Raw genomic sequence first — 22,018 nt, 5'->3', positions numbered from 1 at the left:
AATGCAAGGCTGTCTTGCAGAACTCAAAAGCAACATTGGATTTGATTGACGTTTCTGTGCCAAATGACTACCACCAGTTTTTCTTTTCTTGCCTATTAAAAAATGTAGCATTTTACATGTTTCTTTGCCTTCTGGATCAGTCTTGTTAACTGAAATTCTCCAAACCTTGGCACCATCTTGTGATTCGTTTCTAAATGAATCAGATTCACTGCAATTATTCACAGCAGACACAAAAACGCGAAAGAGACTCGCCACTTAAAATCTGTGAAACAACTCAAAAAACCTTTTGTAAGGCAAATGCCCTGCCTTCCACCTCTGTGTGCAAAAAGCTATTCATCTGCTTTATAACAGACAAACTGCAAAACATTCAGCCAATCCTGGTATTGCACTGACACAAGCACGATGTCATGGATAATGGAAACATTATCTGTGGGGAAAAACACTTTTTAAACCTTATTGTGGTTTACAGTCACTAAACGTTTTAAGTGGCTTCGCTCCAATTTGATTCTATACATACTGTTTTTATGGTGGCTATTCGAATTGCACTTTTGGCCCTCTGTCATGAATTGTGTGTTCCATTTTAAATATGACACATTGATGCTTAGTTCATAATGGTGAGGGAAGTATCTTCTCTTTCACCTGGAGGTCAAAGGTCATGGACAGTAATGGAAAACTTGCTGCTTTTACCAGCTTTTATTGACAGTTGTTGCATAGCAGCACCATGCAAAGGATGATAATACAGTGTGACAGTTACTGTGTGACAGATGTACAATGTTGTATTATTTGTTGCGTGTTTGCTTGTAAGAGGCAACTGCCATGTAGATGGACTGTGGATTGCATTGTAAACCACAGCAGCTACCAAGGATAAAACATTCCTGCACAGAAGGAAAAAACCTTGCACACTATATCCTTGTTTCATATCTGTACAGAAATATACAGCAAAGTCAAAGAATAAAATGTAAGAAGAAGCTCAGATTATTTAGGTTTCTAGATGTCGTGAGAACACCCACAGATCAAACTGAAGGAGGCCAATAATGGGCTCACACACTCCAAGAGGAAAGGAGGGAGATGAATGGAAGAGAGACTGACAGCACAGAATAAAAGAAAAATAAGAAGGCGCATTTAACCAGAGTGAGGGAATAAAACAGACAGTCAGTGACACAAATGCCTGCAATACAAGACATTTAAATGTGTTTATTGCTCTCGGTAGTTGTGAGCTTATGCCTTCTTGTAACTGATAGCTCACATATCCATAAGGAAATAGGACTTAAAGAAAGATAAAGACTCTCAAATACTTTACACGTCAGCCAGCTGGGGCCATGTGTCCCCGCTGCTCTGTGAACCAGCTAGTTTACAAAAAGGTGTGGGGTGTGTTGGCTCAGATTGCGTTCAAGGACAGTAGGGAAATGGACTTACCGAAAACAATAAAACATACATTTAGGGATTACCTGCATGTTTTAGAAAACAACCTGGTCACCATATGCAGTCTACTTAGCGTATGTCAATAATAAAGGTGTGCTTTAAAGTTGAGTTTAAAGTGGCTGTGGAGACTATACTGGTTTCACAGAAACCATTATAGAAAATGCAGCTAAACCTCTTCCTCCTCCACAATCTTTCACCCACAATACTGAAGATGCATTTGCTAAACTTCCACAACAACTACAAAGTGCTTTGAAGGCTAATTTAAATCAGGAAAGTGTACTAACTACTGTAAAACCTTGAAAATGAAGAAATAAAAGAAAAAGAAGAAGATTTGGTTAAAGGCAGGTCTACTGCTAACCTAAAAACGTTTGCCTACCATTAGCAATCCATTATTGAGTCTAAAAATGTAGCCCATAACAATAAGCTACAACTACACAGATCTTAGTCTACTCATTATTTATCAAAACATAAATAATATTACAAACCATAGCGGTTTGTGGGAAAGTTATTTAGCAAAAATCGCAGTTAGCTATTTAGCTTAAAGTTTTACTCATGCAGCCTTAACACATACCTGAGCTAATAGCTAGCGTCATTATTAGGCAAAAATGCTATTAATAGTAGTCGTTAATATATTTGTAGTTAATGTTAGTTGGTTAAAGTGTTTTGTCTTAAACTGCTGTGATGTCTGAAGAAGCTTTAACCGGTTAACTAGTGACTATTTTGGACTTTACTAGTTGACAGTTGAATCAAAATTACTTACTAGTGTAACATTTTCTTACTAGTTGACTTATGGGGTCAAAAGAAGCTTTAAGTTTTAAACTTATCAGTATTTTTAATGAATGAAAGAATTTAAACTTGAAATTTTTATTGGTGTCCTTCGCTGTGGTGTTATTAGGTTTTTCTTTGTTATTTCTATTATTTAAAGCACTTTGAAATCATCCAGTATTTGAAATGTGCTATATAATTAAAGCTGCTTTACTTTGCCTTCACTAGTTAACTAGTTAGCATTTGGCTATCAGTAGGAAACTAGTACAGAACATTTAAGGTCACTACTTAACTACTGAGCTGAACTGACTAGTGCCAGAGTTTTTGCAACTCACTCGTTAACTAGCAAGAGTTTCACAAATGTGTCAAAAAAAGGTGATTAGTTTGGATTTTGGTGCCATTATTACAGTTCCTCGGTTCACCAGTAAGGCCTCTGTTGGAACTAGTTGGACAGAAGTGCCACCAGTTTCTGAAAAAGAATAGCTAGTAAGAGTTTTTGTCAAAAAAAAAAAGCCAACTTAATGTTGGAAAAGATCTAACTAGTGGAGGAAAGTCATGACTGATGAGCAGGACATGGATTAAATGCTCAAACAGCTCTCCATACTTCTCAATAAAACATTAGGATTATGTCCGCAGGGCAGGGAGGTGAGCTTTCCGAGAAGCACCTGAAGGCAGCACAGGGAGGCGCTTGCACGGTAGCTGTCGCTGCATCGCCTGCTGCCGGTGCAGCCCGATCTCTCCTCCTCCTCCTCTCTCCCTCCACCTCCTTCCCCTCTTCCTCTTATTCCTCACCGCATCCCCTCCACCACCTGCCACAGCAGCGACGCAGCGATGGAGAGCTTGTGCACATTATTGTAAAGCTCATAGAGGATCACGGCTGAAGGCAGAAGCAGAGAGACATCCAAGAGGAGGAGAGCGAAAAGCTGGAGACGGAGGGGAAAAGACAGAAACGGAGAGTGGCGAGCGGAAACGCAGAAACATATGGTTTGTGTGAAGAGCGGCTGTTTGTGAGGACTGCCGAAGCGGACACAAACTTATTCTACCACCGACATCGGCTTGAAAGAAACATTTGAATCGATCATCTAAACATTTTCCCGCACTTCTTTTGCCTTATTTCGGGCGCTCTCACCTGTGCGAGGCTGTGCGTACACCTCTGTTTCATTAGTTTGTGCAGGGTGGATTGCGGTTATTGGACCTCCCTGAACGCGCGCACACACACACACCATCACAAGACGCAGCCTGCAAAAGCTTCTCCCAAAGAGGAAATTGAATTAGACAACTTATTTCCACTGAAGAGGAGGACATTTTTGGTTGACTCTCGGTTTCTTTTAGCTTCTCCGTCTCACCAGGAGTCTCCTAGACCTCCTCTCTGTGTCTCCTCCCGGTAACGAGCCATGTCTGCACAGACTGTGACCATCCCGGACGACCGGGCTTTCGCCAGCTTCAAGGCGGAGTGTATCTGCGAAGAGGGCTGGAGTATGACCCACAGCAAGGGGGGGATCGTGGTGTGGACCCAGGCTCTGGAGGAGGGAAAGTCTGTCCACAAAATTAAGGTGAGGCTATACCCCACAGGTAATGAAATATATGTTTTTGTTTTTGTTTTATTAATGAAAAAAATAATCATGTGCTCACTGTGGTGCATTTCTATTGAACGTCAAAGTGGAATGGAAAGTATTGGACATGGTCATGTGGCAGCAGCATAAACACAAAGGGGATGGGGCGAAATAAAACCCTGCTTTATAATCCAGTTGGCAGGGAGGTGTGCTTTCTAAATTCCCATATGAGTTAAACTGCTGACATGCTTTAACCGCTGCTTTTTGCTGCATGGTCTGATTGTAGTTGCAGAGGTTTATACTGGCCACAAATAGCAAAAATGACAAAGCACACTGTGTATTGTCCCTTTGTAAGGACGCACACAAACAAAAATGTCCCAATAAGATGGTTATGGCTCACCTGGAGACCCTTGGGTATAGGAACCTTTAGTGAACATAACCTTGCTAATGTGTATTAGTAGACATGTGAATTGATATCTGATGCACACTATGAGAGAAGTCCCCATACTAAAGAGAAGTGAGAACTGGGGGCAGGTTTAATTCTCTGGAGACACATCCCCCTCGGCCAGTCTAACTATTTTCAAGTCTTTATGCGAAACTGTACCATGTAGGGTGAGTTTAATATGTCACTTTGTTGTAAATGTGGAATTAAATTTGCTACAGTTTGGCATCCGTTTAGCACACAGGGAAGTGAAGAAAAGCTTGAAAAATTACAATAGACAGTACAACTGACAAGGCTTCAAAACAGGAGTCAGCTGGATAATAAGCTGATAGAAAAAAAAAATCAGTTTGGTTTATTGTGTTCTCTGGTTACAGCTTTTCAAATCTGAGGACTTGCTGCTTTTCACAATCTAAAAATCTAAACCGACCCCTACTATCTGTGGGTTTAATGACCAGATTATTTTGGGCGCTGTGTGATGTGTGGCGGGCTTTTGTTGTTTTTAGTATTCTGACATCAAATGGTGCAGTACAGAAAGTGCAGCAGGTGGCAAAATGTAGTCGTTTCTGTGTGGATCAGTTGTTTAGGTAAGGTGATGTGACAGGCATGTGAAAGTGCGCCATGAGCAAACTTTGTTATCAAGTTAAACAGCAGTCGTGGCAGCCTGTCTCAAGTATGAGTGTTTGTCTTTGAAGTTTATATGGAGGCATCATAAGGCAAAGCTGCTGCGTACCATCTAATATATAACATCTGACCACAGTCACAGACTCAGTGTCCTCAAAGCACATATGTAGTTTTTTTTTCTCAATAGAAATACATGATTACAGAAATAGTTTGAATTTGCAAACATTAAGAAACAAAGTTAAAGTTTAATTGAAGTCACGGATGCCATTGTGCCCCTCGGCTCCTCGGAAACTGTAAAAATGATCAAGAAATGGAACAAAGATGTTGTTAAATCACAGTTACGCTTGCAGCTTGCTTTGCCAGTGCACACTACAGCTTCCTCTTATAGCCTCAGATGTTGGCTGGGAACCTGACTGACTGTAAATGTAGTGCTTAACTGGCTCCGAGCTGGCTCAGAACCTCTTATAGTGCTGTCAGTTTCACCTTAAGACACATTTGGCTTCACCGCCGGCAGTTTTGGCAAGGATACTTCCACATTTCAACCCTTACGTATCGATCTGATTTGAAAATCTGATTACTAGAATACATCATCCTCCTCGCATGCACATAGAGACAGAAATGAAACCTATCTTCCTTTGTGTAGTTGTGTGTGTGTGTGTGTGTGTGTGTATGTGCGTGCTTTCCTGCTGTTGTATCCGGGTCCAAAGAGTGTCAGTGAGCCACTAGGTGCTTTAGTAAATAAAGAGTCGACGTGTGTGTACATGGGTGTGTGTCTGTGTGCACAGGGGTGTTATCTTCATTTGCAGGGGCCACAAAAGCAGAGAGCTTTTCTCAGCCTCCCTTTATCTATCTTTTTACCTGTGACACAAGTTTTTGTGTGTGTGTGTGTGTGTGTGTGTGTGTGTGTGTGTTGGCAAGTCAAGATCGTGTAGCCTAATTTGCCTGTGTGATTCCTCAGAGTATCTCCTGTGTGTGCTGAAGGATGGGTGCATCATGTCTGCATCATCAGCAGGGATTAAAGTGTGTGTATGCAGAGGGTAGGGATCTGCTTATTCACGCTTTTACATGCAGGACAGGTGTGTTTCCTCCTGACAGCTGCAGACTGCAAACAGTGAGAAGTAGAAAGTGCACACAGACACACAGTTGGAGCTTGGGTGGGGCTTCTGTCGGTAACTGGCACTTTATCTTTATGTAAATATAACAGTAACAGCAGATGATTTTTGCATTGTGCGTTGTTGTTTATCTCCCCCCTTTATTTCAGCCTAAGTTACTCATTAATCTTTCACCCTGGAACTGTTTGTAAAATGATGACATTAATTGCAGTCAATATGGTTGATGATGTGTATGTTTCATACTCTTAGGTGTTTGTGTGTTCGGGTTGGGCAATCAGCGATGCCACAGATACAGCTCTTCTATTTATAGACGGAATAAAAGCATGCATCTCTGCTGATGCATGTCGAATGATTAATGAGAGTATTGAGACTTTTTAAAGACTTCACTTCTCTCTCTCTGCCTGTGTGCGCCTCTCTCCTTGCTGTAGCATTCAGAGTGGTAAAGAAAAAAACACGTATATCCGCACGAATGAGAGAGCGAACAGGCTGGCAATCATAATTATCATTAGTGATCTAATTATCATCAGCCTCATTATCATCATGATCATCGTCCCTGCCATATTCATCAATAATGACTTATATATCGCAGTGTAATCAGAGCTGTAATCAGTCACATTAACTGTCACTATGATATCATTAGTCAGCACATGACTTCACATATGGCGCACAATTCGTAGGTGGTTTTATTGACCATAATAGTTTGACCCTGCCTCCCACCCTGAACCCCCACACACCTGCAGACTCACTCCTGGGCTTTTCCTTCTCCTGTGCTGACACAGAGGGAAGCCCAGCTCTGAATCACACATGCACACCCCCTCGAGTTTCTTTCACATAATTGTCTTCTGCAATCATATATCAGCACCCCAGAGGAGCAAATGATGGGAGTTGACAGCTTGGAAGAGGGGAGCGAGGAAAGGAAGAAAGTGCCAGGGGAAGTGGGTGAGACAGGGAATAAGGGAGAGAATGAAGAGTGGGTGGAGTGGGTGGGACGTGCAGGGGTCAGTGGTCATCGGGTGCTCTGAGTGGGCAGCGAGCGACGTGTAGACATGAAGGCACGGAGAAAAAGAATCACAAAAACCCCACACACCTATTGTTTGTGTGCCTATGTGCCCGCCTGTTTATCTCCCTCCATCTGTGTCTTATCTTTCTGAACTCTACTTCACCTGCCTCTCTCCCTGCCCGACTCCCTGCTTCATCTGTTGAGTTTACTGAATTAGTACGTAATAGAATTACGCACACATGTACTTCGCTGGCTCTATGCCTTCATTCTGCGCTGAACGTCTTTTGCTCCCTGCAATTCTCGTCTTTCGCCTTTTCATTTGGTTCTCCTTCTTCCTCCTACTCTTGTTTCAGTTTGCCTGTGGACACAACACATCCATTATTCTCTCTGGTCTTTTCTGACCTATTGGTCTTTTGCCAATCTGTCTACTCACACACACACACACGGATATCAAACATGAGGCCTTACTAGTACTGTTGCACTGTTTATAGTAGCCTTTTGTAGAAATGATGAATTTAACATTTGCAGTTTCTTTATTTTCTTGTTTATACATCAAACATGGCATGTGTAGTAAATGCACTCTTTATTTTGAAAATCCTGTCATGTGTTTTTGTAGTTCCGCTATGGAGAGTCCCAAATTTCAGAAGCATCTGTTAACAGAAATCTTCACGCAATCTCTCTTGTGTGTTTTGGGCCCCCATTCTGTATGTTACAAACTTCCTCTTAACACTCACAAAATAATTTCTGATAATAACAGGACACTCCAAAGGGTTTAAACTATTGTCTTTGATAGACTGACATTTCATTAGTTTAGGCAGAGTGGTATCAGATGACTCTTACAATCACTAATCACATTTAAGCAGCCAGTGAGCCACTCTTTGTAATGTGACAGACTGTTTTTCCTCCTGGTCTCCCCATGATGTTTTTTTTTTTTTTTTTTCACTCACAGTTTTGGAAACTACTATGTCAAGGAAACTGTTACAAGTAGAAACCACACGTTTAATGATTGTTTAATACTAATAGCTGTCGTAGCCGCAAAATACATGTACTCATTATGCAGGATGTCTCCCTTAAGAGTGTTGTATTATAACATATAGAAGATTACTGCAGTGGTATTGATGCATGAAAGTGGAAGCAGCATTTTAATGTTGGGGCTGGTTAAGACCACGCTCATTGTAACGGATTTATATGCTATAAGACACTTGAATCTATGGGTTGATAGCTTCTAGCTGTCAGATAAATGGAATAGAAGATAGCAAAAAATGGAAGTTGTCTTGTCATGTGCAGTGAAGAACTACAAAAATGTACTTCACTATCATACTTGAGTAGATGTACTTTCCACCACTGCTTAGTCATCATACATGCACTGTATCTGCCCTTTTGATTTATTTGGCTGTTGTGCTACAGAACAGGCTCTTACTACAAAATACAACTGTATAACAGTGTTGCTGCAGTGTAATATTTTACTGTGTCATTCTGCTACTCAAAAAAAGAGGTGATTTCTTCAAAATAAGACAAAATGTAGGAGTACTTCCGATAGTACTTTTTGAGTGAAAGTGAAATCACAGGGGCTTTCATAACATTTTAAGTAATGGACATACTGATTAAATGGTACCAAGGAGAATGTGTTTGTATCTATAGCTTGTATTAAACAGAGCGGGGACGTTCATCCTCGATGTTGGAACAATATGTCTGGCAAAGTAAAGTCAACTGAAATGTTTGCAAAGTTTACACACAACTGTAGGATTTTGTAGATATATAAAATGTTTTGGGGCAACCCATTAGCGGAGTGGTTAGGGTGCATACCACATGGGTGCAAATGCTGTCAGCAGTGACTCGGAACCGACTGAGTGAGTCAGTTCAATTCCCAGCCGACCGGACCTTTGCTGCATGTCTTTCCCCGGTGCTCTTTATCCACATTTCCAGTCTCTCTGTGGAGCTCCCATCAAAGTAAAGGCAAAATGCCAAACAAAACAAGCTCTGAAAAAACCCACATATAAAAATCTGTCTTTTCTGACTCCACCTGAATTTCTCAGCTGTGTTCTCCTCTGTGTGAACTTTGCGTGTTTGTTTGTTCAAAGACATGCAAACCAGTTTAATTGAACAACTTAGCTGCTGATAGGAGTGACCATAAGCCTCACTGTATTCGTGTGGGTTTTTAGTTCTGTGATAGTGTTGCAACCAGTTAAGGCTCTTTTTGTGCCTTTCACTCAACACAGTTCTGCTCTTATCGTCAGAGTTCACACTTTGCTGAGTAGTGTGACCACATATCTTGCATGCAACTTTGTTTGGCTTCTACGTGACTTCTTGTCTGGCTGCCCTCAAATCTTCTGAACTGTACTTACTTACTTTTGATTGCTGTCCAAAGTGGAAAAAAACATCCATTACCCATGAAAATTACTTAACTATCAGGTAATTTCTCTGCATAGTTTGAGTATTAGTGTTTGACCGTGAAATCAGAACTCATTCTTCCTTCTAAAGAGCCACTGAAGAGCTCCTTTATGTCCTTGATTAGCATAATGATGAGATGAAACCAGATGATTCACTTGCATCAGATTCACGTGTTTTGTATTCTGTCTGTTCTGTTGTTTTATTGTCAGCATTCACTCTGTATTTCCTTGATCTCTGCACTCACTCTACATTTACTTGTTCTCAGTGTAGGTTCTGTGTTTAGGGATGTCATTTCAATTTAGCATTTTCAATATCTTTTGTTTCACCATGTGGCTCTTGTGAAGCCCTTGTGAGCCTGTGTCTTTGTCTAAGGACTATAAAACTAAAGTTTGTTTAAACAGCCGTGGCTCACTCAGTTGCAACAAGTGCACGTAGCTTTCAGATACAGTGCACACACTGACATTGTTGTACACATCTGATTTGGATTCAGTAGCGGTAAAGTAAAAAAGGACATAGAGTTAATGATATATCTGGTCTCAGAGCAATTAACTTCACTTCTGGGTCTTCACCTATAAAGGTGCTTTGAAAAGATGAGTTCTTTTCTTCTCAATAGACTCCCAACTCCCAAGAAAGTGAAAAACTGCTTTTTATGATAAATGTTCAAAGTGACTTTTTAAAAGTCTATATTCGATCAATGAAACTTTAATAGCTTTGGCAATCATCCAGCTTCTCCTCTTGTGCCAACATCGAGTCAAAGTTGTGAGTCTCCAGCGCTTCGGTCTATCCAAAACAAATGCCTGTTTGTGCTTAGTTCTAATTAGCAAATCTTATCATGCTGCCGCGCTAAACTGAACACGCTAAATGTTATACCTGCTTGACAGCATTTACCCTAAAGCAAGCTGTGCCTAAAGTCAGTCTCACATGGCTGTCAATGTGACTGTGGTTTGTTATTTTATTCTTTTATATGACAGAGTAACTAATCAGTGACTATTAGTGCAGGTTTTTATTGATCCATATCTAAGGAACAATTTAGATAACGAGATTTGAAATGGTCAGGGCACATTTTGTGCTGTTACACCAAAGGTAAGTAAATTGTATTTCACTAACTGTAACTATTGTTACTAAAGACTGAGAAGAGACCTCCCACTGAAACAGCTTTGCAGCCAAATGCAGAGTGAAGTTGGTGATCATTTTCTTAAATTAAGCCCTCAGGGAACAAGGGAAGGAAGATAGTTCAGATTGAGCTTTAAACCTTCTGGACTGATTTGTAATGGGAGTTAAAATCATCTGGGACAGACGACTACAGTACACTTGGTCCATTTCTTTTTCATGTGCTCTTCTTCTTCTCTTGCTCTGGTTTTCTTTCTGTCTCTTTGTGTCTATCACTTGCTTTAAGTGTTTCTTTGTGTCTTTCATCCTTCACTGCTGTTTTTTGTTGTTGTTGTATTTATCACTCTCTTTTGTCTTCACATGACTCCTTCTTTTCTGTCTCTGTTGTTATTATTAAGACTTATTCCCTCTGGTGATTGTAACTGTAGTAACACCTTTGCTCTCGGGCTGCAGACCTCTCTCTTTTCCTGGGGTGTAGCGCTGTCTATTCCGAACACATGCAGGAATCCCCACGGTTTCATTAATAAGCAGCAGCACATCTACAAGAACACACACATCAGCAGTCTGTGATATGGATGTATAAATGATAACTTGCTCTTAGGTTTTGCTTTAAAATGCATCGCTATGATTTAATTCAAGGTTTCTTAAAGTAGATTTTAGGATCCCAAATCAGTGCAGTACCTTCTGAGTGTGTTTTATTGTACCAAGTTTGTAATATAAATACTTTTGTTTTCAAACAGCAGGTTCAAGGTTCAAAAATCTTTAATATCCTCGTGGGAAAATTTTTGTGCAGCCAGCAATGAGACAGTCACTGCCACAATCACACAGGCAGCAACAACAATAATCAGCAGAGAAAAACAAGACCGATCACTTATTTAACAAGGAAATAGCAGCAGGGACAAAAGAAAATTTACATCTATTGGTCCTGCACTTTGGCAGGACATACCTGCGCCCCAGCGGAAGTAATTGGAACCAGTGGGCCAAGGGATGGCTCTGGTCTGTGGTGATTAAACGGGCCTTGGCTAGTAACCTGGTTTGATGTAGGGCTGCCAAGTTATTTAGGTTAGTCCCTGCTATTTTTCCGCACAGTCTAGCAATACCTTGTAGTCTATTTTTGTTTTTAAGAGTGAGGGAGCCGAACCAGCAAATAAAAGAAAAGGTTAAAAGAGACTGAATAAAACAAAACATTCGCATAAAAGAACTGTTAACATTAAAACTCTGCAGCTTCCTAAAAAAATAAATACGCTGGTGAGCCTTCTTGCACACAGCATCTACATGAATAGTAGAAGACAGTTTGTCATCAAGGTGAACACCAAGGTACTTGTAACTGCTGACCTGCTCCACTGCTTCATTATCAATCCTGGAGGAGGAATGTTCGGGGGATTCTTTCAAAAATCAATAAACATTAGTAGACATTAGTAAACATTAGTAGACGTGTTGGCTTCAGCATTTAGTCGTCCTGCTACTGCTTCAATCTCGCCGACCATTTGACGTATGCGTGTCTGCCTCTGTCTGTCTTGTAACTGATGTGTTGTTTTCCATTTAAGCACTGAGGTCTAGTAATGACTCATCTATAGCCAGAGGTATCTCTTCTAATTTTCTGTCTCTCTCACAGACACACTTTGTCTCTTTCTCTGCTCTTTGACACCCTCCAACCATGTGATGTCTTATCATTTACACATCAGTCGCCAAATCTATATGTGTGTTTCTTTCAATTTGATGATGTGCAGGATCTTCCAAAACCTGCATTTATTTGTTCTGTTTGCATGCCAGAATATGTATGTTGCATTTTTTTTTTGCAGGTCTTTGATGTGCTCCTTAGAGTTTGTTTTTGTTTCCCATTTACCTTTGTCAGCATGAATACATCTAAACTCTGTAGCTTTTTTCAACAATGGCACAGTGTTTCCCTTTGAATTTATGGGACGCAACTTCATTAAAATCTAATGGATTTTCCTTGTCCATAGCTCGCATTAGAGACACAGAGCTATGAAATGTGAAGTACTGCGTGATTGGTGCTTATGCATTAGTCATGTATGGTAAATACACATTCCATAAATTGGTTTTAGTGTGTGTGGGCTCTGTGCGCTTTTTATTTACTGGCGAAAAATTAACAATCTTTTTCTCTTTCTTTCTCTCTCAGTGTCGGATGATGTGTAAGGACGTGTCAGCTGAGACTATGTACGATGTTCTCCATGACATTGAGTACAGAAAGAAATGGGACTCAAACGTCATTGAGACCTTCGACATCGGGAAACTTACGGTCAACGCAGATGTTGGTTACTACTCATGTATGTTTCACACTCACTTGTAAACATGTACAGTTTAATACATCTCATCTGCATTCATTTGAGGCTTAAAGGGAAGCAGAGACACAACAGCAAGGCCACATTGTTCACGAGCGTTATCTTATTTGTTAAAAGGGAAGTGTCCGAAGCCTCTTCGGAATCGGGATGTCATCACACTTCGCTCCTGGCTGCCAATAGGGAAAGATTACATCATCATGAACTACTCTGTCAAACATCCTGTGAGTATACGCAGAAAAACCCACACACACAGGGTCGGCACTCAGCCAGCCATGGCTCTGCTCAGTCACCATAACCTATATGGGTGTTATGGGTGCTTTGCGAAAACAAACGCCTGATTTTGAAATGAGCATGTAGTGGGGTGAGCCAGCATAAACACTTCTGGGTGTTGTGCTGAATAAAAACAGCCCTAGATTTTTGTGGTAAGGCAGCAATGCAAAGTTGCGTGTGTACTAGTGTTTTAAAATTCTACTCATCTTATACAGAACCAGTCCATCCAGACAGTAATGACGCTCTGGTACATTTCCAAAGAGAGAGCATCATCATACCTCCTGTCAATGATGCTTTTACCTGAAAGAATGATAGGTGTACTCTATGGCAGCAATGCTTTAGTTTAACCTTGGGGTAGTTAGCATGGTTTACTTGAACGTATTGTGTTTTCAGTTCAGCTTCCAATTTAGCTTTTTTAAGAGTTTGATTCTTTGAATGCCAACGATCAGTAAAAAAAAACATACTGATTAAAGAACGCCACGTGTGTGACTTTTAGTTTGGAATCAGGCCTGAAACCTTGGCTTTTTGTTTGTCTCTTTCCTTGTTACCTGTCCAACTGGAAGAACCGTCTTATGAAAAAGCATGTTCTCATAACCTGTCTGTAGGGAAACAACAGCCAGTTATTTTCTGTACGGATTAATTTACTACTTATTACTACTTACTACTTTTTAAGATGTCGTAAAAGGGTAAAAAAAAAAAAAAAGTTCACAAAAGATATTCAGTTTGGTGTTACACGATACAAAGAAAAGCAGCAATTTTTCACAACTTAGAAGCTGCAACCAATGATGTTTGGCATTTTTTAGAAAATCGACAAATTTTCTGACAATCAACTGATCAATAAACTCTTTCTGCTGTCCCTCGCTCAGTCTTTTCTGTCTCTCTTCTCATTTTGAAGTCTTTTGTTGCTTTTCATTTCTGTCTTGTTCTTTGTCTGTCCCCAGTCTCTGTTTCTCTCTTTTCCCTCTCCGTTTTTCATTCTCAGTATCGCTCACTAATATATGTTTACAAAAGGATAAGGCCTCTCATGTGACTCTTTGCTGTTGACTTCCGTCTCGCCTTCCGCATTCCTGCATCAATTAGTGGTTACAAACATAATAGACTGTGTGTGTGTGTGTGTGTGTGTGTGTGTTGTGTGTGTGTGTGTGTGATACACCAAGGTCACTCTTGATAATCAGATGAACTTGAGGGCTTTGCTTGTAGATTTTAGCTTATGTTGATACTTGGTAAAGTGGTGACTTCATGCATCCACCAGCAGGAGTCAGTCCACCTTTTCTGTATCTCCTACTACATTCATTATTCATCTTTCGCATGATTAATACCAACTGTTATTCAGTCATAAATATGCAAAGCTTTTCAGCCATCCACCTGCCGTGTGTATTAACTGTGGTGTGCTCCACTGCACAACATGCAATTGGACAGATTGTGATAGGGTCTCATTCGTACTTGCATGAGAGAGCTACATATTTATATTAGGGCAACAGCTAATGGCCACTAATGGCTACTAATGACTACTTTATTTGATGTAGAGAATGTTGTTTTAGCCACAATGGTGGCATGACTCCAGAAATAGCAGGTCCAATCCATCAGCCTGTTCGCTGGTTTGGCTTATGTGGAAATGTCTCAACAACTACTTGATTGATTGATGTTGTGTGGGTGAAATTTACGACAGATTGTGCCCAGAATATGGCTAAGAATTTTAGTGATCCCCAGACTTTTCATGTATCCCCATTAAATTTTTGTTCGGCTACAACCAAATACCCACAAAACTAATGACGTTTCCATTGACTTCTGCTGCACTTTGTGTAATTAGTGTTAACATGCTAAGATGATGGTAAACACTACATGTATGCCTGCTAATTGTCATCTTGTTAACATTGTCAGCCTGCATTAGTTCACTATGAGTAAGTACAGCCTCACAGAGCTGCTAGCGTGGCTGTAGACCATGTGACTTGTTACTTATGTTTCAAATTTTAAAAATAAGAAATGGCAACTTCAAGTTACCAGATGTCAAAGTGGTATATTAAATATGTTTATTTTGTCTGAACGAAAGCCAAAAAAACAAAGTTTAGTAAGAGGGATACAGGGAGTTTTCGGGTGCTGTGGATGTTTCAAGAAGTTCCTGCTATAAAACCATTATCTCTATGCTGAATCTGACTTCCTGAAACCTGAAGCTGATTCATGATATCTGTCAGCAGAAATTCCTGTAGTGTAACCTCTTAGTAGAGAAGTGCAGTTGCCAAAAATACGAGTCAAGAAGTGGGGAAAAGATAAAGCAGTTATCTGAAGTTCTCCTCTGATAACGGTTCATAGCTGGCTGCTGCTCTGTGTGCTTCTCAGGCTCTCTGCACTGTGCCTGTCCTAATTAATACAGACTAACCAGTACTGTACTTCATTACCATGAATAAAAATCTTAGATATGTAGTCAAAGGGGCGAGCAGTGAAATAGTTGGCTATATTTGGCCTTTGCTGCTATGTTATTCAACGGGGAGCGGTGACTGGATTTACATCAAAAATGTGACTGTGAAGCAGAAAATCGCTTTGACTGGCAGCTTGAAAACATCCCCAGAGTGTCTACCCTGCAAACCTTTGAAACACCACTTGATAGACATTCACAAAGAGCCTTGTTGTACACATGAAGCTGACGTCAGAAAATAATTTCTTGGGATCGCTGCTTGTGGGTGCATGTGGGTAAGACTTGAAAGACGTTTACACTGACGTATAGAGTAACTTTGGCTAACACTGTGTTGTCTCCACAGAAATACCCTCCTAAAAAGGACATGGTGCGCGTTGTTTCCATTCAGACGGGGTACATGATTCAAAGCCAGGGACCTAATCACTGTACTCTCACCTATATGGCCCAGGTAGATCCACGAGGTAAGTAACACACTTACACCGGCAGTGAGGACACAAGGACAAACACAGCACACAGTCATGCACAAAAAGGCTGAAACACACCAGTACATTCACCAAGGTGCTTAAAGCATGCTCTATGTTCTATGAATTATTCATTCCATTGCCTTTATGTCAAAATGAGTTGTCATAGTAACCATATGAAGGACAGTCTATTTCACTGTTGCACCTCTCTGTGTCCCTCTTCCTCCTTTCGCTCTGTTTCCTTTATTCTTCCTTTAATTCACTTCTTTACTCTTGCTTGCATGCGTGCAATTGCTGATTGTCCAAATCTCTTTAATTACCCGTTGGTAATTCGTATGTTTCCACGTGTGTGAAAGCCATCTGGGTGCAGTGAGAAGCAACTTACTAAGCTTCACTTTGATGCCAGTGACATGAAATGCAATAAAGCAAACTTTCAATCCCTCTTTTATGTCCTCGCCATCCTCTTCGTGCTCTCTTTCACTTTGATTCTCACACTTTTATCCGTCTTACTGTGTTCTCTCTTTCTCTCTTTACAGGATCGTTACCCAAGTGGGTTGTCAACAAGTCTTCCCACTTACTCGCTCCTCGTGTAAGTCATGTGCAGATTAACACAGATTCTGTGAGCGTGTCGTGTGTTTGTCCATGTGTTAATCCAAACACTGTGCCTTGAGGTTGCACACAGCACAGTGCCTGACACAATGAGAATGTGCAGACCTTTTATGCATGTTAAAAAAAAAAAAAAAGTACAGTCTCTTCTACACATTCCAGATTCAGGCTGTTTACTGTATGTATTTGTCTGTTTGAGGGTGTGTGCATGTTTGTTGAAATAGGGCAAAGACTCTCTAGAGAACACCCTGGGATGGAGGAGTCTCTTGATGGCTGTGTCAGAAAATAGCAGCTCAGTGGGATGTGCAGATCCCCGCGAAAATAACCATGCTGATGGCTTCAACTGGATGAATCCAGGAAGAATTTTCTCACTCGGTGTTTGGAGAACTTATCATTCATATGTCAAGATATAAATAGTGTTAACATTTCTAATTTTAAACCATTGGCCGTCCTTTTATACATACATACATACACACACACACACACACATATATATATATATATATGCGGTTCCTCTTTTACCTTTGACACGATGAGAAATGTGTGAAAGTACCTGATGATTCCCGACATGAGAACAGGCCTCTTGCATCCACATTTATGTTTTTGTTTTGAAACACATCATTTTGCTATGTTTCCAGGTAGCAGCCACATTACTCTGGTGTCCAAATACCCATAAAACAGACTTTTAAAAATGCTGCTGACCCCATTTTAATTTGGCAACTGACATCTTTTGACCTGGAAGGGACACTTTTGGAAACAATGATGCAGTCACTTATATTTGCTACATGAATGGCTCTTATTAGTTGCTACGTGTCCTTCCCTTATCTGGCACACCCGTATGATGTTACCCTTTTCTGGAAGACAGCAAAGACATCAGCTTGTGTTACTTACTTTCAGAAACAGCGCCACCTTGGCATTGGTCCATGCAAATAATTCACTAGTCTTGCTTTTTGCCATTTTTTTTCTTCCTTTGTAGAATGTTTTACAACTAAGCAACCTACCCTCTGCTCCATATTTACCCTGGCTCATGCCCAGTATACATGAATGCTCTTATAATATGTGTTTACAGGTGTGCAAGCAGTATGGACTATGATTATTTTGGGCATAGTGCTTTGAAATGGCACTTTAACATGAAAATGCATTAGTCTGGATGTAATCTTAAAGCTCCATACAAGATTAACTCCCAGCATCTCCCTCTTGGCTTCTCTACCCACATTTCACTTTTATACATATCTCTCACAGCTTTCCTTCTTTCCATTTATCCTGTCACTCATCCATGTTTGTCTCTATTTTTTTGGAGTACTATTTCTGTCCTCTGTATCTGTTGAGTTCAGCCCAGTCCGCCTTATCTCAGTATTTACCAAAAAGAAATATTGGCAAACTTTTCAAGCACAAATAATTTCTCGCAGTCAGCTCCATCATTTCCTTTCTGTCAACTGAATTTGTTATGGGTCAGCGCGAATCAAAAAAAATAATTAAACACTTGTTGTCCTTTTCTTCTTGTTTACCTGTGTTGCTTTTTTTAGGCAATGAAGAAAATCAACAAAGCCTGCTTGAAGTATCAAGACTGGAAGCAGAGACACAACCCTGGCTTCAAGCCCTGGCTCTACCCTGAACAGACTACATTACCCAGCATCCCACTCTCCGAGCTCAGCATCCAGCGTGCAGAGAGCCTGGAGAATATTGATGAGAGCTCACTGCCTGAGACCCAAGAGAGAGAGGACAGCGACTAACACACACACACACACACACACACACGTTCATATGTCCATACAAACAGTAATGCAGGGATACATGAATACCTGATAAACATCCATAATTACGCGTATGCATTTGTGACTGTAAGTATGTGTGTGTATATACTGTACATTCACATACATACTTGCATCCATATTGCACATGCATACGCAGGCAAACCAAAAGGCACACGTATGGAAGCATTCATGCACAAACTCATACTTCACCGACTCAATCACACACTTACATGCTTACTTACTACATAAATAATGTATGAAGACATACATATATAAACGAGCAGCATAGATGCACCCACAGTTACACACCCAGTCACTGACAAGGTCCTCCAAGAATACGTACTTTTACAAGGCTATGAAATAATATTTAGTGTAATCAGTGGCTGTAAATATACTTTTTTTTTCCTGTATGTTCAAGGGATTAGATGTTTTCTGATTGGGACCAATGCAGGTTAATATAGCAAACTATATTTTCAATAAGATTTAATGCCAAAATGTTTACAGACTAACCTGACCTAACTTTTCTGTCATTCGAAACATGACCGTTTTAAAATACTACGGTCCTCTTTTAGCTGCTCATCTAGCATTTCATTGCAACCCGTGATGGGGCACATGTCAAACACACACTATTAGTTTACACAACACTAATGCACTCAGACATGTATGCAGACTCAGTGTGTATTTCTGTGCCCAAAGTGTCTTTCTGTCCTGCATTATGTGTCTCCATCACATTTTGTAAGCACATAAGAAATATGCAGGTGTGCAGAAGGCAGCTAACCCAACCTGCATCCCTGTCTCTCTCTCTCTCTCTCTCACACACACTCACACACACACACACACAAACACCCAAACAGATATACTCTCACACGTACTGTCTGCTCCTCTATATTTGAGAGATGTATGAATGTATGTAGAGTTTAAAAATTAAACAGAGATTCCTACAAAGGTTTTCAAATTTCATCAGTGATCTGAGTGTTCTTTTTCCTACATGTTTGTAGTGTAAACGTGTCACTGCCTTTCTTTGCATTGCTGCCTGCAAGTTCACATGGTTGTGTTTGTGCTAAAGTAGGTGTAAAGAAATCGGTGACCTGATTAACTGTTTGATCTGCTCTCATTCACACGATCTCTCTGTGACATGCCGCACACAAAACTATTGATTTTGAAACCATGTTGCCATGGTTAGTGCAGGGAAACACCATCACATGCAGCCCACTGATAAACTGTATTTACTCACTGGGAAGTGCGGATGTGTGTTTGTTGATCTGCATGCGTTCGTGCACTTGTGGCGTATGTGTGTGTGTGTGTGTGCGCAGTGGCCTAGATCAGAATTAGGAATCCCCCAATCTGTTGGCATGGCAACTCTGAGATCGACTCAGCACCAAAGAGAGAGACAGAATGACGAGAGCTTGCATGTCACATAGGAAGTGATTTATTGCAGGGTGTCCGCCCTTTCTTCTCCATGTAGGATTAGACAAAGGACGTGTGTGGTATACTGTAAATGCACCATGTGTACATGTAGGGAGTTTCTCAAACATGCAAATAAATAACATTAAACATACTGGTCCACAAGCTGAGAAAAACATTAAAAGCCAATGAAGCCATCTGTCTGCCTAAATAAGAGGAACATTGCAAGAGTATATGTAATACCAGGCCCATGTTTTTTGCATGTCTTCCTCTCTGTCTGTTCCCTTTTTACAACATCCGCCTCTGCATATACACCACCTAATAAAGTATGAATGATGAAGGAAAGTGTATGCAAGAGATGCAAAAAGGCATGAGGTGTTCTTCCTTTCTGTCTTTTTTTTTTCTCTTTCCTACAGCTGTATTGACTGTTTATCCATCTGCACTTACACGTCGCCATCCATCCATCCTCAGAGTCTTAATGAGGCCTCTTGTCCAGTCATCATCATTATGTGCATGTGTGTGTCAGAGGGAAAAGGGGCTGCGAGTGCGAAGCCGTGAGCCGTGCATCCCAGTGGCATCCCCTGTATTGTCTTCCACCCGCCTCCGCAGCGGGAGGAGACATATAAGCAGCATGACGGCCAGCAACCCTCTGTGTGTGTGTGTGTGTTTCTGCATATGTGTCACACTGCCACCCCCACAGCAACCCGGCCCACCGAGGCTGAGAGCCTGCTGATGACTCATCACCACCCTACCTCCTCTCCATCTCCTCTCCCGCCATCTCTTCTGTTCTCCCCCTTATTCCTCAATTCTCTCTCTCCTTTCCATCCCTTCATCCTCCTATCCCTTCTTTCATCCTCTCTTCATCCAGACCTTTCCTCTTCTTTGATCCTCCTCTGTGCATCACTTTTTCCTCTCTTCTTTCCAGCCTCCTCTTCTCAGTCTCTTCCTCTCTTTTTTTTTTACTCTCCTCAATTTCCCCCTTTCTCAATCAGTCATTTGTTCACCCTCATTTGTTCGCATCCTGTCCCATTCTGTCTCCTCTACAGTCTCTTGCCCTCGCTCTGTTTTTCAGTTTCTTTTAACTTCCCACTTCTTCATCTTCGCTTTTTTCTCTCTCTCTCTGCCACTTCTCGCATTCAACCACCTGTTTTCTCCTCTCCTTCTTTCATCCCCTTCCCTCATGCTAATCTTTCTGCCCCAGTGGCCCCCCCTGTTGTAATCTTTCACCCTAAGTGAAATGAGAAGCATACTGCCAAGTCACTCACTCGTCACAGAGTCAATGCATTGTTAATTCAGGCTCCTGACAGCTAAAATATTACCCTTTTATTCACATGTCTTCTGAGGCGACAGGCCCCCTGAATGTGACATGAGAAAGCCCGGCACATTGAATCACATAAGTGACACTCACAGATACACAAAGGCCGTATTAATAGACATATTTTCCCTTCAAAAAAAAAGATGATGAACATTGCAGGTTTGACAGAACACAGTGAAATGGGACCTTTTCATTCTCTAACAAGTGGCATATCTTCAGCTGGAAGGAGTCTCCCAGGACGTCATGATGTATGGTGTGACTGGGAAGTTAAGGCCTCCAATTTGCCCTACCCTATGACTTTTATTACATACCAGCCTTGTCAAGGTTCTTTTATCCAGCTGACTTTTTGTTTTTATTGCAGCTGAAATGAAATCTTTAATAATTTAAGGTTGATTTAGATGCAACACACTCTTCCTACTGCAAATGTGATTTTCTCTTTATCGTTTTTTAACTGAATGCATTTTGGAATCTGTTTATGTTCATGTTGATGGTGAGTGATTGCCCTCTTCTGGCTCTTGTGGGACCGTACAACTAACAGCGCAGCAGCCTGGATGGTTTACTGAATGCCACATCAACGCCACCTCGGTAGTGATATCTGTTCAGAAATATTTCCATTCATGGTTGCAGTGTATTTTACCTGTTCCTACTAGCTGGTGGGCTCATTGACTTGGATGTTGTTGGCTTCTACTCACTTATTTCTATTTAATTTCGTATGTACATGCTGTTTGTGTCTGTATAGAGAAGAAGGAGAAAAAGAAGCTTTATTGTCATTGTACAAGAGATACAATGAAATTTGGTTTGGTATCATCTTTGCAGCAGCTAATAAGGTCACAGTCCAAGAAAAAAAGTTAAAAGGTGATATAAATAATAGAATAGCTATACAATATAAAATAAATACTCTATTAAAAGTGCAAAAGAGCATATACAGCGCCCTCCATAATTATTGGCACCCCTGGTTAAGATGTGTTAAAAGCCTTAAAATAAATTAAATTTTTTATTGCAGAAGCATACTCTCACACTGAAAATTGTAGAAAAATGTAACCTTCAACTCAACTCAAATGAATTGTTGGCAAAAG

At 40.7% G+C, this 22,018-nt stretch overlaps 1 protein-coding gene across 1 annotated transcript; it reads left to right on the top strand.

Moving 5' to 3' along the window:
• The first annotated feature begins 2,933 nt into the window (after positions 1–2,933).
• On the top strand, positions 2,934–19,183 carry stard10 (StAR related lipid transfer domain containing 10). The gene is made up of 6 exons (XM_008301374.1): positions 2,934–3,740; positions 12,557–12,704; positions 12,837–12,940; positions 15,746–15,863; positions 16,400–16,452; positions 17,996–19,183. The coding sequence occupies exons 1-6, from the start codon at positions 3,582–3,584 to the stop codon at positions 18,200–18,202; spliced, it is 789 nt and encodes a 262-aa protein (XP_008299596.1). The 5' UTR covers positions 2,934–3,581; the 3' UTR covers positions 18,203–19,183.
• The last annotated feature ends 2,835 nt before the right edge of the window (positions 19,184–22,018 follow it).

The sequence above is a fragment of the Stegastes partitus genome, unplaced genomic scaffold (genome assembly GCF_000690725.1).
Source record: "Stegastes partitus isolate 25-593 unplaced genomic scaffold, Stegastes_partitus-1.0.2 Scaffold35, whole genome shotgun sequence".
Taxonomy (NCBI): domain Eukaryota; kingdom Metazoa; phylum Chordata; class Actinopteri; family Pomacentridae; genus Stegastes; species Stegastes partitus.
The sequence above is the reverse complement of the archived record's forward strand: the minus strand, read 5'-3'. Positions and strand labels throughout refer to the sequence as shown.

Coding starts and splice junctions, on each gene's coding strand:
- stard10 (XM_008301374.1), top strand. CDS start 3,582: ATGTCTGCACAGACTGTGACCATCCCGGACGACCGGGCTTTCGCCAGC. Junction 12,705..12,836: donor AGATGTTGGTTACTACTCAT/GTATGTTTCACA, acceptor ATTTGTTAAAAG/GGAAGTGTCCGAAGCCTCTT. Junction 15,864..16,399: donor GGCCCAGGTAGATCCACGAG/GTAAGTAACACA, acceptor CTCTCTTTACAG/GATCGTTACCCAAGTGGGTT.